General features: G+C 40.1%; 1 protein-coding gene across 1 annotated transcript in view; it reads left to right on the top strand.

The window, feature by feature from the left end:
* The window catches only part of RORB (RAR related orphan receptor B), a 180842-nt gene that overhangs the window by 117467 nt on the left and 44882 nt on the right, over positions 1-18493 (top strand). The window contains exons 2-3 of the mRNA XM_008690964.2: positions 11623-11708; positions 16846-16987. Coding sequence (XP_008689186.2) covers positions 11623-11708; positions 16846-16987 — 228 coding nt within the window. The remainder of the gene's footprint in view (positions 1-11622; positions 11709-16845; positions 16988-18493) is intronic.

The following is an 18493-nucleotide window of genomic DNA, read 5'->3' as shown; positions in this document are numbered from 1 at the left end:
GAAAGTAATCCACCCAAATATCTTACAAGAGGATGACATGCCATTTTTATTTTATAAGGTTTCTCTTTTTCAGAGCAAAGGCATTGAAATTGGATTCTGATCACTGCCTTTTGGAATATAACCTAGTTCTTCTCCCTGTGGTCCTGCCTTGTCTCTTTTTTAACATACTTCAAGAGATTTAGCCTTTCTTTGCCACCAAGCAGAGAAAGACATATTTTTCTTATTTTTGAACTCTCTGAACAAGTGCTGAGAACTTCCAGAATGGTTTCTCCTGCTTCTATCAGTGAAGAAAACGAGAAATAGTACTGTGTGCTTTCCATCCCAAAAGTCAGTTACTTGGGGTGTGGGTGTGTGTCTGTGTGTGTTTAGTGTTCCTGTTCCAACCTTTGAATTGTCTGTCTTCAAATGCATAATAGAATGTCTTGATTTTCATATTTATCATGTATGTCCCTGTTAACTGGTCTTTCCAAGTATTGCTGAAAAGACACTAGCGTACGAACCACCCCTTAGAGCACACTGAGCAGTAATACTGCATTGATTGGCAATATGAAATTGCCAATCCTGAGTGCTTCCTTGCACAAAGAAGTGGCAATTTCGTGTAGTTCAACCTGATAACATGTGACTACAGATGGAAAGCATGGTCGTATGGTAGTTCGAAAAGCATTCTGCCACTGTTCACTTACCCCAATAACTAGGCCCCCAAGATAAGTTGAAGTAGCTCGTTTAGAATTTTACTCTCATAATTGGATTTTCCTCTTTGAATCTTTAGTCACCAGTTTTAACTTTACCATTTTCCTACCTATTTACCACTTGAAGTTCTGCTCACTGTCTAAGATCTGGCTCGAAACCACCTCATCCATCAAATCTTCCCAGCTTCCCCTACTTGAAATCAACATCTTCTACTCCACGTTCACCTAGCACCCTCTCAGTCTGCCCTACGTTCAAATTATTTAGACCTCTGTGGGGCTGTACAGTTACTGGATTCATTTGGAAGACAGAAACTTGGATTTGCTTGTATTTGTGGCCTAAAACAAACATATACTTGCTGAATTAATTATTTTTAAAGTCGTCCTTACTTGTCTTGTTGGGCGACCTCAGAGGATCCTTACCACCTCCATCAAAAGAAGTGCATTTGTGTAATTCAATTATTTTTAATAATTAATAGAATTTTAGTGTACTTTTAGATTTACAGAATAGTTGAATAGACTTCATATACCTACTGCCCCCACACAATTTCCTCTATTATTAATATCTTGCATGAGTGTGATATATTTCTTGCAATTGATGAATCGATACTGATACTTTTTTGTTTTTTTTACTATTTTTAGATTTTATTTATATTCAAATTAGTTAAGATACGGTGTACTATTAGTTTCAGGGTAGAATTTAGTGATTCAGCAGTTGCATACAACACCGAGTGCTCATGATTTCAAGGGCCCTCCTTGATGCCTATCACCCAGTTACCCCATGCCCCCACCCACCTCCCCTCCAGCAACTCTCAGATTATTCCCCATAGTTAAGTGTCTCTTTTGGTTTGCCTCCCTCTCTGTTTTTATCTTATTCTATTTTTTCCTTCCCTTACCCTATGTTCATCAGTTTTGTTTCTTAAATTCCACATATGAGTGAAATCATATGGTATCTGTCTTTCTTTGACTGACTTATTTTGCTTAGAATAATACACTCTAGTTCCTTCCATGTCATTGCAAATGTCAAGATTTCATTCTTTTTGATGGCTGAATAATATCCCATCGTAATATCCTCATCTTTATCCATTCATCTGTCGATGGACACCTGGGTTTCTTCCATAGTTTGGCTATTGTGGACATTGCTGCTATAAACGTTGGGGTGCAGGTGTCCCTTTGAATCACTATGTTTAGGATAAATACCTAGTAGTGCGATTGCTGGGTCATAGGGTAGCTCTATTTTTAACCTTTTGAGGAACCTCTGTACTGTTTTCCGGAGTGGCTGCTCTAGCTTGCATTCCCACCGACAGTGTAAGAGGGCTCCCCTTTCTCCGCATCCTCTCCAACATCTCTTGTTTCCTGAGTTATTAATTTTAGCCATTCTGACTGGTGCGAGGTGGTCTCTCACTGTGGTTTTGTTTTGTATTTCCCTGATGTGTGTGATGTTTAGCATTTTTTCATGTGTTTACTAGCCCTTTGTATGCCTTTTTTTTTTTTTCTTCATTTGTATGTCTCCTTTGAAGAAATGTCTGTTCATATCTTCTGCCCGTTTCTTGACTGGGTATTTTATTTTTTGGGTGTTGAGTTTGAGAAGTTCTTTATAGATTTTAGATACTGGCCCTTTATCTGATATGTCTTTTGCAAATACCTTCTCCCATTCTGTAGGTCACCTTTTAGTTTAGTTGATTGTTTCCTTCACTGTGCAGAAGCTTTTTATCTTGAAGCCCCAATAGTTCGATTTTGCTTTTGTGTCCCTTGCCTCTGGGGACGTGGCTAGTAAGAAGTTGCTGTAGCCAATACTGATACGTTGTTAACTGTAGTCCATACTTTGCATTAGGTTCACTCTTAGTGTTGTATCATTCTATGGGTTTTGACCAATGGGTAGACATATATCCATCATCATTATCATGCAGAATAATTTCACTACCCTAACAATTCTGTGTGTTTCACCTATTTATGTTCCCCTCCATCCTCTGAATCTGTGGCAACCACTGATTTTTTTTTTTTTTTACTGTCTCTATTTTGCCTTTTTCAAAATGTCATGTGGTTGGAATTACACTGCCTTCTTTTATAAACCTTATGCATATGTGATTCTTCCATGTGTCTTCATGGCTTCATAGCTCACTTCTTTTTATCACTGAATGATATTCCTTGTCTGGGTGTACCAGTGTTGTTTTATCCACTCACCTATTAAAGGATATCTAATTTGTGAGGCAGGTATGAATAAAGTGGCCATAAACATAAGTGCGAAGGTTTTGTGTGGATGTAAATTGCCAATTCAGTTGCTGGGTCATATGGTCAGAACTTGTAGTTTTATAAGAAACTGCCAAACTGCCTTCCAAAGCTGCTGTCCCATTTCACATTCCCACCAGCAACAAATAAACATTCCTTTTGCTCTGCATCCTTACCAGCATTTGGTATTATCGTTTTGTTTTTGTTTTTTTTGGATTTTAGTCATTCTGATAGGTGTGTAGTGGCACATGTTGTTTTAACTTGTAATTCCCTAATGACATATGGCATTGCACGTCTTTTCATATGCTGAATTGCCATCCATACGTCATTGCTGAGGTGTCTGTTCTGGTCTTTGCCCATTTTTTTTTTAATTTTGAAAACTGAATTTTGGATAAAAGTCCTCTATGAGATACACGTTTGCCAATATTTTCTTTCTGTCTGTAATTTGTCTGTTCATGCTCTTAATGCAATTTGAATTGAGCGTAGAAAAGCTGTATTTTTTCATCTCCCAGAAAGAGGGGTTTTTGCTCTTTTTGAATTTTTATCAAGGGAATGAAGTCTGCCTGTTCACTCTGAGTCATCTGTGTGACTTTGTGTGCGGAGTTCTCTGTTCCTGTTCTCCTTCAGTGGGGCGGGGGCGGGGGGCTGCTTAAACATGAGCTTTCTGTTGCAGATTTCAGCTAAAGGAAGACTAGAGAAAGCGGCTCAGGAACACAAGAAGGAATTGCAGGGAGGCAGCAAAATAACCACTGTTTTCTTCTTTTCATAACTGAAAAAAATTAGCTATCAAGGATACACATCTTTTTTTTTTTTTTTTTTTTAGTTTTTAGTTTTTAAAATTTATTTAAGTAATCTCTACACTCCATGTGGGAGCCAAAGTCCTGACCCCGATATCAAGAGTCACATGCTCTACCGACTGAGCCAGCCAGGCGCCCCATGTCTTCTTTTTTTAAGATGAAGTTCTCCTCACACGGAGCTGTGGTTTAGGGGTAGAGACTCTGAGAGTTAAACTGTAGAATGTCTTCTCTTTCTTTCTTCCAGAAGGTCTCAAATTTCACTGTGCATATGAATCAGAGATACTGTTACAATGCAGATTCTGATCATCTTGGTCTAAGATAGAAGCTAAGGCCTGAATTTCTAGCAAGCACCCAGGAAATGCAGCGCTGCTGGTCAGGGACCACACTTTGAGTAATGTGGCTAGGGACGGCGTGATGGTAGAGGGAGGAACGTGGTGAGTAGCCATCATGACTACCGCGCCCCGTGTTAACTAACACGGCTCCACCAGATGGGGTAGCTTTCCAAATGTATCCTCTCCAGAATCACCATGGAGAGCTGAAATGAGTTCATCTCTGTTGCAAATATTGTTTGACCTCCTTATCTCCACCAAAAGGAGTAAACTTTGTGCAATTAAAAAGTTAAAATAGAAAAACTACTTTTCAGAATCTTCTCGAAAGGCTTTTTTTTTTTTTTTTGCAGAGCATCCAGAGAGTGAGCTAGTGGTCAGACCCTAAGAGCAGGTCCACGGAATGGGGGAGGACATACCCCCGCACAGTGTTACAAGGTGAAGAGATGTAGACACAGCTGACAATCGTTAAAATCTGTAAAGGAAACCCGGTCCACTGGGTGTTAATTACAGTAATGCAAGATGTTTCTGGGACGACAGTGGCTTCTCTTTCTTCTGCCTCGTCAATTAATGACCAGGGTTTTTTGTAACCCTTCAAGTGTCCTTCCCACTGCCTTTTGAGCAAAAGAGAAACACCTAACAGACAACAGCAGAAACTGCTTTTCCTAAATCTTGTGAATTTTTTAATTTCCCTTAATGCCAGAGAAATTAAAAATTCCATTAGTTCTCAGAGTAGCTACAACTGTAATTACCTGGACATCATGAAGCAATTCTTCTCAAATGTGAATGTGTTCTAGGGAGCTTGTTAAAAAGCAAATTCTGATTCAGTTGGTCCTGGGTAAGTCTTGATTCTTGGCATTTCTGATGTGCCCCCAGGACATGCCAATGCCACTGGTGTGCGGACCACAGCGCGGGTGGTCACCGAAGACATTATTGCTTTCATCCTCAGTGATGTCAGGTCCTACACACACATTATCTCGTTATAATTAAAACTTCGATAGGACAAGATGTAGTTAATGGGAATTAATTCACAAATTATGAGTTTAAAACCACTACGACTTCCAAGGGGGATATTTAACTTATTATCAGTAATTGCTATTGATGATAATAGTAATCGCTGCTACCGTCCTTTGTTGGTCTCATTCTCTGTTGTTTCAGTCTTTTGAGGAGTTAGAGTAGATGAGCAACTCTTCGGGGCTGAATGTTCCTCTGGTAGATAAATCAGCTCCCTTCATGATAATCCTATAAATCATGCCTTTGAAAAAAATCATTTTTTGTCATTCTCATATGATAGTAATTTTTTTGTTACTCTCATTTACAATGACATGTAGTTAAGGGATATGACAATATAAAAATAAATGTCACCTGTAGGTCATTCAGAAGCTGTCTGTCTAAACTGAATGAAACCAACGGCTCACACAGACTACCACCCAGAATATTACGGGAGAGAGTTTAAGAAGAAAGGAGAGAGGTGGAGCTCCCAAATGCTGATAGAGGAATTAGGGTGTAGTGAATTGCATGCACTATATTTGGTATTTAAGCAGGAGGCTGGGATTGAAGATGCTGTGTGCCCCGATGAGACGTACATGAACACACATGTGATCCAATGTCAGGAATCTTTTAGAGTCACCCCATAGCATGGTATCAAAGCTCAAAGACTTCTGCTTTCTTCCTGAGGGTCTCATTTTTCCACACTTCTGCTCTTTGCTGATAAATCAAAGTTACAGTGAAACCGGATCTTAGAAATACTTGCTTTTTCCTGTAGGTCTGCTCTAATGTGACATCAGAAGATAGTATGCCTCATAGAGGTAGAAACTTATCAGTCTGCCCGTGAGAGAGGGAAAGACTACAAACAGGGATTTTAATTTAGACTTGCCACAAATGATAGGTGAGCTACAGCCTACACGGCTCCCGAGACCATGTGCAAGAGGAATTTTAACCAAAATAGTCATCCTTATCGGAAGTTCTGTATGTGCCGATTGTGCTTCACTCAGATATTAAGAGTTTTTCATGCCCTGCCCACTTTTAGCATAACTGTAAAATTCTGGGAAACAGAAACTGAGGGGCAAAGCCAGTATCCAGGAATGGAAGTTATTGTAGATGGGGCAAATGCTTCTTATTTCCTTTCAGAAAAAGAAAAAAGGGGGCACCTGGGTGGCATCCAACTCTTGATTTTAGCTCAGATCAGGATCTTGGGGTCCTGGAATCAAACTCCGCATCTGGCTCCGCGCTCAGTGGGAGTCTGCTGGAGATTCTCCCTCTCTCTCTGCCCCTCCCCCCTCACATAAATAACTAAATCTTTTTAAAAAGAGAAAGAAAAAAGGCAGAAAACAAAAGATGCTAGAAGTATAGCCCAGGGGCGCCTGGGTGGCACAGCGGTTAAGCGTCTGCCTTCGGCTCAGGGCGTGATCCTGGCGTTATGGGATCGAGCCCCACATCAGGCTCCTCTGCTGGGAGCCTGCTTCTTCCTCTCCCACTCCCCCTGCTGTGTTCCCTCTCTCGCTGGCTGTCTCTATCTCTGTCGAATAAATAAAAATAAAATCTTTAAAAAAATAAAAATAAATAAAAAAAAAAAAAGAAGTATAGCCCAAACTAAAGGTCAACAAACAGAAAGAGAATTCTTTGTCACTCCTTGGTATTTTTTGGATTGTAGGCTTGTCTTTGGGCTTCATTTCCTTTGCAGGCAGTTCACATGCTACGGAGAATTCCTAGTTCACAACTTGATTCATTTACTCCTCAATGGGAGCCTCATTGTAGCAGAGTCACTTGGGGACCTACTCCAAAATATATATCCACCCCAATCAAGATTCTGATTACTTCTCCTCACCCCAAATATGGGAAATCAGTATTGCTTAAAGCCTTTTTTATAAAAGGGAGTATGTCAAATCTCTTGGTTGTACTGAAAGAAAGAAAATTAGGACTGCTGCTTTTCAGAGTTATACAAATTCTCATTTGGTCTCAATAGAAATTTTTTTAAAAAAAGTATTGGGGCACCTGGGTCAGTTAAGCATCTGCCTTCAGCTCAGGTCATGATCTCAGGGTCCTGGGATCAAGCCCCGTGTTGGACTTTCTGCCCAGCGGGGAGCCTGCTTCTCCCTCTCCCTCTGCTTGTCACTCCCCCTACTTGTGCTCTCTCTAGAGCTCTCTCAAATAAATATATAAAATCTTTTAAAAGCATGAAAATTAAATAATAAAAAAAAGTATTACCTGGACCCTTTCCTCCAGGGACTTAAAATGCCCAGACTATAAAAATGGCCAGGTTGAGTCGTAGGAGATGGAATGGGGAATTGAGAGCCACAAGAACACATGCAGTAAAATGTTTCCTTCAGTGAGAGCGTGCCTGAACAGTCCACTATTACTACCATTTCTGATGGATTCTTTTAAGAATTAAGGTATTTTGATGCATTAAAGTGGGATGCATTTTCTAGTGAATGCGTTCGCCTGGATTAGTTTATCGAACTTAACACCTGCCTTCAGCAGCAGGGGGTCGGAGGGAGCAGAACAAAAGACATGACATTTTGATCATCAGGAAGCATTGAACACAGGATGGCTTTGTGCGATGTTGTAGTAAGGGGCTCTGAGCAAGGGAGAACCTTCAGGAGGTCCTGGGCGGGGGGGCAGGGGGAGAGCTGCCACCTTCAAAGAAGAGACAAACCATGACTAGTTAATAATTATTGAATAGGACCTGCCTGCCAAATCATGGGGTGTTAAATTAATTGTACTTCATAGCATGATCTTATATAAAGTAAAACATCAAATTATTTTAAATCTTTCATGATTTTCTTTGATATTGTATGAATATCATTTCCAAAATACTATATAGGATCGGTTTTTTAAACAAAAAGATCTAATTGGTAAATAAAATTTTAACTGTAGTCTCCACAGAGGATTACCAATAGAAAAATGGAAGTGAGCAGAAAATATAAGAAATGGAGAAACTGCGAAATGAACACATCTCAAGCTATCTCTCAGGGCATTTCGGCTCCTCTGCGTTTGTCTCTCAGAGAACACTGTCGTTGAATGAATCCAGGAGTCACACTAAAGTAGGAAAGTTGAACTCCCCCCTCGGTGTCCTTAGAGCGCCTTCACTGTCACAGCTGGTGTGGTCCAAGCCACCAAATCCTCCCTAGATGTTCAGCTTGAAACCATGATAAATAGCATGTCACCAAATCTACATTCACTGCAGGATAACGGCCTGTGAGATGATGGCTGGAGTAATGGCAAGACGTTTAGAAGCGTCCATTGGAGCAATGATGTCGTGCGTTGTACTAATCGGTGTCTGAAATACTCTGCCTTGAAGACGTGCTTTATGAAAGACCTAGCCTGAGTTATGATGTTTTAGCTCAGAAAGAGTTTATTTTAAACGAGCGCAAAGGAAAAGGATTCGTCCTTGAAATTATTTAAATTTATCTTCACCTATAATAAACCACAGATGACCTGTTCTGCCGTAATAGGTAAAAACAGTCATAGGTTTCCCAAATTGATAATCCCTTCCCACGCATAGCAACACACATATACCCTTTGAAGTGACATCTTTCTCTTTAAAAATACTGTTAAAATGTTTATGGTTCTTCAGGATTACATGTTGAGCTGGGATAATAAATATGTATAAATATGCAGATGCTCTATCGAATCATTCCTTATCCCATGTATATTTTCCAAGTTGTATAAGATAACCTTTGTGGCTTTCAAAAACATCTTCTCACACCCCAGGGGGCAAATTACCTCTATTTTCATTTCCTTTAGAGTTAGATCATTTTATAATTAAGAACTTATTGAAGCAGATTCTCCCCACGTGTAAGTTACTCCCTGGGGAGTAATTTATGCAAAGAGTGCCTCTGACTTAATATCATATAAGCCTAACAACTGTACTGTGGATACCTGGTATTTTTAGTCAATTTTGTAATCATTATAAAGAATCCACTGTTTGAAAGGTTATCACTAGAAAAAAAAAAGTACAAATAATGTATACTGTCATTCATTTGAGTTTTTTAAATAAGATTTTTAATAAAGGAATAGTAACATGGTCTGTCATAATTCTTGTCCAAAAGCATTAGAAATACCAGCTAACAGTAATTCTGATGCTGACAAGGACTGACATTTTGTAGCTATTTACTATTTGCAAGGCTCTTCTACATAAAATATCTCATTTAATCCTCACAAATCCATGACGTTTGTCAGCTAAACTTATAAACCAAAGAACAAAATAAGAATTTGATCTTGGCCATGGACCCAATCATTAACAGATTAGGAACAGGAAAACAGAATAAAATTACATCAAATCTCACATTTTTTCCCATATCACAAACCTTGAAAACAAATACCAGCTCTTCTCATCTGAAAGCTGAAGAAACAGAACGAATATAAATAGTTAGGCTACTAACCATTATAGTTGACTTTGTCTCATCTCCTGATGTTTTTATCATTATCTCTTTAGCTGGTACTATTGGAATAATATAGGCATTCAAAATTGTATTCATATCGTATCCCTGCGGTAGGCAGAGAAAGGGTTACTGGAGAAAGTATAGGGAAAATTGGCTAATTTCTATTTGCCGTCTCCCAAATCAACTCAAGGGCGTCATTAACCACTTGGATCCTCGGTTTTCTCATACAAAAAATAGGGCCATAACGCTGAATTTTTTGCTTATAAAGATGACTTGAACTTACTGTGAAATACTTGATTTCAAAAAAATTGAATATGCTCTCCTAAAGCTAAGTATTATCTTTTTTAAAAAATGTAAAACAATAAGAAAAAGAGGGTTATGTCTTACATTTATCTGTTTTGTATATTCCAGGGTGAGAAACTGTAGAAAAGCATCCAAATGGCAGATTGATGTACAAAGCATTTTGAGGCATATTTTGCATAATTATTTTAAATTGGGAACGGGAATAGCAGCTCTTCCTGGTGTGTACAATTTTAACAACACTTAGAATACTACCAGAGACATAGGAATTACTACATTCTAAATAAAGTTTATCTCATGGATTCATCCATAACCTCGATGCCGATGACTTAAAATCATCTTTCTAAGAGGTTCTATCTACAGGTGCCTACCTGTGCACGCAGGCGAGCTGAAAATCCCATGCCCCACCATATTCCACAAAGTAGTTGCCTTACCAACAACCCCATTTGTGCCCAACTGCTACTGAACCTGACCCTCAAGGGTGAAGCTAGAAGTCACCTTTGATTCTCCATCAATTTCCACCTCTGTGTCCATTCTTTCCTTGATCCCGATTGAACTATCTTTCTGTTTGCTTCTTCCTCTCCATTTCTCCTGCCACTGATGGAATCCATGCTTTCGTCTCCTAACACCAGGTTTGGAATAGCCTTTTAATTGGTCTTCTGGTTATTTTTGGTTAGCTGGCTGAACCCACCTTTCTAAGGGGCCCAAACCACTCTTCCATCGTGTCTTCACCCTCTTCCCTTCCTTGAATCCTTAATGCCAGTGGTATCAGGTGAAAATTCCTCTGCCTAACTCCCAGGAGCTCCATAATCTCCTACCACTCCCTCTACCCAACTGTGTGGCCCACGTCTCCAGTAGAGCCGAGTTGTCTGTCCCAACGATCACGAGCCACTGTCATTCCTGTCCCAACGATCACGAGCCACTGCCATTCCTGGCAGAAATGCCCTTTGCCCTTCGTGTCAGCCTAACCTCATCATGCACAATCTTCAAAATCAGCCCGCATGTCTTCATCTCCACAAAATTACTTTGTTTGTATTGAAGTCATAGTAGCTACCTGTTTTATCATTTTCCCCTGATTTCCCCATGTATTAATTTCATTGTATTAGTGAAATTATTTGTGTCATTAATATATCATATCTTGTGTCAACAACTTTTATCATTTTTATGATCATGCTCAATAAATATGGGCACCGTTGACATTTGGACAAGTACACATCCAGCCACGTCGTGTATAAAGCTGCCGCCACCCCTTCCAGTTTTGCTTTATTTACTTATTTAAAATACTGTTGAAATAAGGCAGTGGGATAGCTCTCAGTGACCTAATGTTTGAAGTGCAAAATAAGAAAACCAAAGCCACAGGTTCAAGGGATTTTTGAGTCAACTTAATAACCAGATCAAGTTTAAAAAGGAGAAAGCAGTGAACTAAGAGTTTAGAAAACTACTGGGTCCCTGGTTATATTTTTTAGTTTAGAAAAACAAAGCAAGTGGGACGCCTGCATGGCTCAGTCGGTGAAGCGCCTGCCTTTGGCTCAGGTCATGATCTCAGGGTCTTGGGATCGAGTCCCATGTCTGGCTCCTCGCTCAGCAGGGAGACTGCTTCTCCCTCTGCCCCTCCCCCTGCTCGCTCATGCTTTCTCTCTCTCACTCTGATGAATACATGAATAAAGTCTTAAAAACAAAAAACAGCAAATACTTTAAAAGGAGAAAAAAAAGAAAAACAAAGCAAACAGTGGCAGATGGCTGCCCTTTCACTCAGAAGAAACGTCAAGAAGCCATTCAAATAGTGGCCGGCGACCCCCCTCCCCAGGGTCTCAAACACTAAGGTCATCCTGGGGAGAGGTGGGGAGGGGGACGGGAGAGCAAAAGGAAGAAGCTCAAAATCTCTCTTTTCCTCTTTCAGCACAAATTGAAGTGATACCATGCAAAATTTGTGGCGATAAGTCCTCCGGGATCCACTACGGGGTGATCACGTGTGAAGGCTGCAAGGTAGGGGACTCTAACAGCACTGCCGACAGCGTCGTGCTTGCCTCGGGCATCCGTGTACCTCGCCGTGCACGTGCTGACATCTTTGTAACGAGCGCCCGCTGAAGGATGCTTGTGCCTGCTGCTGACACGCAGGAATTTCTGCTTGGTGTGTGGGTGGGTTGGTTTTCTGTTCTTTGGCCTTTCAGCTTTTTCATGATCGCCTACCTGGTCAGCAGCTACTTAAAAATGGATTGTTATTTAAAAGCTTGAATTAGTCACATTTACAGAGATAGAAATACAGCTTCCTGTTGTTTTAACAGTATTGTCTTCAGTAAACTCAAGGGCATTGGTTACTAGGTGAAACAACTAAAGGTTAAAGATGGCAAGCCCATGGCCTAGATTTATTTATCTGCTTGAGAAAGAAGTCAGAGGTAACCGTTGCAATATGCATATGGCCGTCCTTTATTCTCACATTCCAGAAAAATAAAAGTAGAAGCATGGAATGTCAGAAGTATACCGGATAATCTCTAAATTAATTAAAAATTATCTGCCCCCACCTCCTCATTTTTCAGTAAGATACTGAGGTATAAACAAGATCATGTCATTTGGCCAATGTCACCGATCTAGTTAGTGAAAAAGTATGGCCAAAAACATAGGATTTTTCATTCTCAATCCAGTGTTCTTCTCCAAGGGGAGATTCAACCAACCCTTCCAAAGACAAACGAATTCCTATGAGCAAGTTGCTCTTAACATACGAAGTTGAAAATAGCAGTTAACATAGACCTAATCTGAAACAAGAAAAATTTGAAAGTTCACAGTAAGTTTTTAAAATTCTTCCTTAGAAGGAAAAAAAAAAATGAGTGCGAGACTAAATACCACGAAGGAAATAAAAAACAATTCCACGCCTAATTTCAAAGAGCAGAGTGTCACCAGAACAAACAAAATGCAGCTACGCTCTGCGAGAGAAAAGTGATATGTTGGCAAAGTTATTGGCAAAAGCAATCATATTTTTGATCAATGATGGAAGCAGAGCGAATCATTAATTTAAGATCAGTAGACTGGGGGCCCCTGGCTGGCTCAGTCGATAGAGCACACGACTCTTGAATCTCAGGGTTTTGAGTTCAAGCCCCATGTTGGGTAGAGAGATTACTTAAAAAATTAAAAAAAAAAATTTTTTTTTAAAAATCAGTAGTCTGAAGGAGATGTAGCACAATCACAGATTCTAAGAACCAACCTTAGTCCTAACAGACTCAAATACACGTGAAATAAAACATACCATAACCGTCAAATAGTAGTGCTATGGGAAAGACTGGCAATGTCTTCGTCGTAGGCTCCAAAAAGTATGATTCCTGGAATTGAAATGGGAGTGAAGAAAAGAAAGAGAAATAAATGAAAATAAAGTGGGAAAAGGCTGCAGAGAGGGGAGAAGAGCATGAATGTAACTAACCCATCGACATCCTGACCTGCTTTGAAGGTGATTAGTGATAATCCATATTTAAACATCATGAGACACGCTTTGCATTCTGTTCCTCTGCTGACCTACAATTGAGAATTGCATGTTATCCACCTTAATGCAGTTGTTTCCAACTCATTAGAAGAAACAATAAAGCAAAATTACAAACCAGCAATTTTTAATTCTCCTTAGAGTAGGTTATTACTACCTCTGGGAGGTAGACAAGCAGTTTTCTTCATAAATGCTAATAATTTTAGAATCTGTACCCTCCAGGGAAAGCATTTCCGCCACTGTGTTGGTTTATCATGCAATTTTAAGGCCCCTGGTCTAGTTTACAAAGTATCCACCCAATACATATTTTTAGACCAGTGTCAAAGTGTGGATGTTTTGTGTTTCGTTGTATGAGCTCTCTTAGGAAAATGCCTGATTTCAAAATGTGAGCGTAGGTCCATGTTAAAAAGCAAAACATTTTAAACAGTCATTTCCAGAAGATTTAACTATGGAACAAATATATTCCAACAGGTCAATAGCCAGAAACAAGTGTGTAGGTTCCTGTCTTCTCTTCCATTTAAGGGAAGAAGACACAATCCTAGAAATTACACTGCTATTCGGAACCATACTCTGAAGTTGTAGCCAAAATGACATTGTGCGCGAGACTACTATTTTTTTTTATTTGCTGGGAAAAGCCACATGTGTAAATATGCTGCATTTTTCTCCAAATAGAAAACTCAAGAAACTCTGTTCAGAATAAGATCTCAGAATTGGCGCGTTCGTATCAACCTCTGAATTTTCATAATACTGTTCTTGAGTCAACATAAACAACCCATTTCAAATAACATCAATTCAGCGTGTGTACTTATTCAAATTCCTCCTCATTCAATAAAATTTGAAACAGAATCTCTTTTTCATGCCAAAGACCTCATTTGCAATAATGAGCAACAGATAAGCAAGAAATGCCTCCTAATTAATGTCAAATTGGCCTTAAATTAGGACTGTAGCTGTGACTTCAAAAGTCTTCTCTGTCAGCTCTTTTGCTAAGTGGCACCAGAGTATCCAAAGATAAAAACCACCAATTCTTCCTCAAAATGTAAATTCCAAGTCCTCTTTTATCAAGACTGATGGGCCGAAGTAATGGCTTCTGACGGCTTTGATGGTACAGATCTCCCTTGACCTGCATGGGGTTACGTCCCTACAAACTCAGGGTGAGTTGAAAATCTCTTAAGTCAAAAACGCATTTAATACACTTAACCTACCAAACATCGTGGCTGAGCCTCGCCCACCTTAAATGTGCTCGGAACACTTACATTAGCTTTTGGTTGGGCAAAATCATCTAACACAAAGCCCATTTTATAATAAACGTGTTGAACATCTCATGTAATTTATTGACTACTGCACTGAAAGTGAAAACCAGAATGGCTGTGAGCGTACGGGGTTGTTGACCCCCGGGATCGCCAGGCTGACTGGGAGCTGGGGCCGCAGCCCTGCCCAGCATCACAGGAGAGCACCATACGGCCTCTCACTAGCCTGGGAAAAGATCCAAATTCAAAATTCAAAGTATGGTTTCTACTGAACGCGTACTGCTTTCGCACCATCTGTAAAGTCAAAAAATCATAAATTGCACCACTATACGTCGGGAACCATTTGTGTAGGGAGTACATCATTTCAATCCCTGGGGGCTGGGGTGTGAGCTCTGTTTTTAAGGGCTCCGGGAATTCATTCGAACTGGACAGTTGGCTGTCTCATTCTGCCACCACTGGTCCATCATGTAAGTCATACACGTGGATTTGTGGGCACCAAACTAGTCCTTGTTTTGAATGGCTTGGGGCTTACAACACAAAACCGGTTGGCAATTTTCCTCTCTAAAAAGATACCAGGCTGCACATCCATTTCTGAAGTTCTTCCCAAGAGTGGCCAAGCTCTCTCACGTGCCAGACCATGCCCCACGAGAGCCCAAAACGAAAGGAAAACTGATAATCTTGATCCCCTCTAAATTTTTCAGGGTGTTTTACATTAATGTTGATTCTTAATAGATTGTGTTAAAATATTACTCATGCTGATTAACAAGTTTTTTTTGGCTATTCTTAAATTTTGTGGCCAAAATGGGTCCCTCCCTAGCTGCCAGCCCCACTCTAGCCTCCTGTTGATAATTGAGGAAATCCAGATTCTCCTCTGTAGGATTTTCTATAAGATAACTAAAGCAGGTGGTATCCTGGGAAATTTTTAAATGATTAACTCAGCTATAGACTTATTTAGGAGGGTAGTGTATGGTCCATAGCAGTTAAGTTTGTACCAGAACGATCCAAACTTCCTTGTATGGAAACCTCCTACATCTCCACAGCCTGAGGCCAGGCTGAGTTCACCTTTTGTTTATTGTTTATTTTTATTGAACAGTTTATATACCATATTTCCTTTGTTACAGACGAGATTCATTATAAAGCACATCGTTGGTTTAAAAAACAACCTTCCAGATGCATTCTGGCCAAATTTAAAATTTTTCAAATGAGTAAAAATGCATCTTAGAAACTATAGGAAGATCATGGTACATACTGTGCCCGCCCTTCTCAGTACAGCTATTATGACCAACACCACAAGTTCCTCACCCCCACAGTACTTGCCATAAGGTTATTTTTTTTAATTATTATGATATGTTAGTCACCATACAGTACATCATTAGCTTTTTGATGTAGTGTTCCATGATTCATTGTTTGGGTATAACACCCAATGCTCCATGCGATACGTGCCCTCCTTAATATCCATCACTGGGCTAACCCATCCCCCACCCCCCTCCCCTCTGAAGCCCTCGGTTTGTTTCCCAGAGTCCATAGTCTCTCGTGGTTCATCTCCCCCTTCTGCTTCCCCCCCCCTTCATTTTGCCCTTCCTTCTCCTTACGTTCCACAAATGAGTGAAACCATATGATAATTGTCTTTCTCTGCTTGCCTTATTTCACTTAGCATAATTTCCTCTAGTCCTGTCCATGTTGCTGCAAATGTTGGGTAATCATCCTTTCTGATGGCTGAGTAATATTCCATTGTATATATGGACCACATCTTCTTTATCCATTCGTCTGTTGAAGGGCATCTTGGTTCTTTCCACGATTTAGCTATTGTGGACAATGCTGCTATGAACATTGGGGTGCATATGGCCCTTCTCTTCACTATGTCTGTATCTTTGGGGTAAATACCCAGTAGTGCAATGGCTGGATCATAGGGTAGCTCAATTTTTAACTTTTTAAGGGACCTCCACACTGTTTTCCAAAGTGGCTGTACCAACTTGCATTCCCACCAACAGTGTAAGAGGGATCCCCTTTCTCCACATCCTCTCCAGCAATTGTTGTTTCATTGTCCCTATCACTTTTTGTCATATTTGGCTTGGCAGTGACACTGTCCTTTGCCACTCCTTCCCCACTGCTCTTTGAGGGCAGGAACTCTGTTCCATTTTTTTTGCATAGAACAACACAGGTCACAAATGTCTTTAGTAAACATTTACTGAATGAATGAAAGACACCTTCATCTCTCTGTAGATACAACATATTTTCCTCAGTAGAAACATCTATAAGCTATCTAAGGAAAAGTGTCCCCCCCAAAAATTTTTTTTAATTAAACTCAGTTCCATTCACTGTAGAAAATGTAGCAACGGTGTATGTTCGTTGTCTCCATTTTCCTTCTTATAAATCGATCTCCCTCCCATTCTCTTTTTGCTTCTAGGGATTCTTCAGGAGGAGCCAGCAAAACAATGCCTCTTATTCCTGCCCAAGGCAGAGAAACTGTTTAATCGACAGAACCAACAGAAACCGTTGCCAACACTGCCGACTGCAGAAGTGTCTTGCCCTAGGAATGTCGAGAGATGGTAAGACACTGCTTTCCTATTTCTTGCTTAAGGGCTTTCACATGGATGCTTTGCTGGAGTCTATTTAAGCCACTGGAAGGATTCTAGACAAAGGGAATTGGGGATACAAAGAAAAGAAAACCATGTGCTGGTAGTGCATGAAAAGGAAAAGTAAGAACATATGAAAACATTGTATTGCCTCTGAAATCGGAAGAAAGGACAGACTTTACTGTAGCTCACGGAGCAACCTGTGCTAACAAGGTTTGGTGGGAGCCGCGCAGACCTAGTTGATACTTATCTAGGTTTGCGTGTGCATGAGCAGTTTCCTAGGATGTGAGATTTCCAGAGCCAAAACCAGGGAAAGTTTCAGGCAAACCGGGACCGTTTAGTCACTGGTTAAGTCTGACAGGTGCACAAGTTGCTTGGTGTGTGGAGATGTTAAGGAACAGAATACACTTCTGCAGGAAGCCCAGAAGTCCTGCTGTTGGGCATGGACTTCTGTGAAGCATCATGAAAATTGCAAAGGCTGTAACAGAAGTCCAAGTCTTACAAAGGCTGTGTGGATGGTGTCCTTCTCATAATATGCCCACATGGGTGAGGTGGGTCCCCAACTGAATTTCTTAGATCAATGAAAGAGGACAAATAACTCACACAAAGAATTTCATCGAGTGTTGCTTCCATTTTTAAGCACTCATCTCAACTCATTACTTCCCCACCAACAGTGGCTACAGCACTCCTGTATCAGGTTGTGAGCAACCCTGAGTCCTGGTGGGCATTTCTGTCTTGTTCCCACTGTATCCTCAGGGTCTGGTTAAAAGCAGGCACCTAAATGTTTGTTGAATGAACCATGGAATTTTCTTTTACCTAGAGCCTGAGACACAGGTCCCCTGCTTCTTCTCTCTTTATGTGAATCATTGTGGATTGTCTACCTCTGGTCACACTCCTTCTAATGAAGTTCAAGCTAGGATGGATGGATGGATGGATGGATGGACGGACGGACGGAAGGAAGGAAGGAAGGAAGGAAGGAAGGAAGGAAGGAAAGAAAGCTTTGAGATTTTAAAGAAATATGGATAACTGGCATGTACCATCTCTTAGTATAAAGGGATTTTATGAGTGATTAAACTACTGTGAGCCTTTTACTCATTTGGATGAAAGCAGTTCTCCGTAAGTCTTGATATCTAAACATATAAACTGCTTTCTTCTTAGCTTGCATTCTCAAAATGCTTACATCATAAATTTTTGTTTACCTTTTTTCTACTTCCCAACCCACCTAATTTTGCCTTGCATATAAGTATACCTAGGAGACAAACTTAACCAAAAAAAAAAAAAAAAAAATAGAATCTGACCTTGAGCCCTTCAGTTCATAGGTAGCTTCTAAAGTTGCAGAAATATAAGTTTCCAGAACTTTTCTATTAACTAACTGACATTTTGTTTATTTGTTTTTCTAGACTTGCTAACTGTGTAGATTACTCCTCGGGTAGATTTATTGGACTGTGTACTTTCATATAACTAAAGTGAAGAAGATGG

Source organism: Ursus maritimus, unplaced genomic scaffold (assembly GCF_017311325.1).
Source record: "Ursus maritimus isolate PB19 unplaced genomic scaffold, ASM1731132v1 scaffold_34, whole genome shotgun sequence".
NCBI classification, from domain to species: domain Eukaryota; kingdom Metazoa; phylum Chordata; class Mammalia; order Carnivora; family Ursidae; genus Ursus; species Ursus maritimus.
This window is presented reverse-complemented; position numbering and strand designations above follow the sequence as displayed.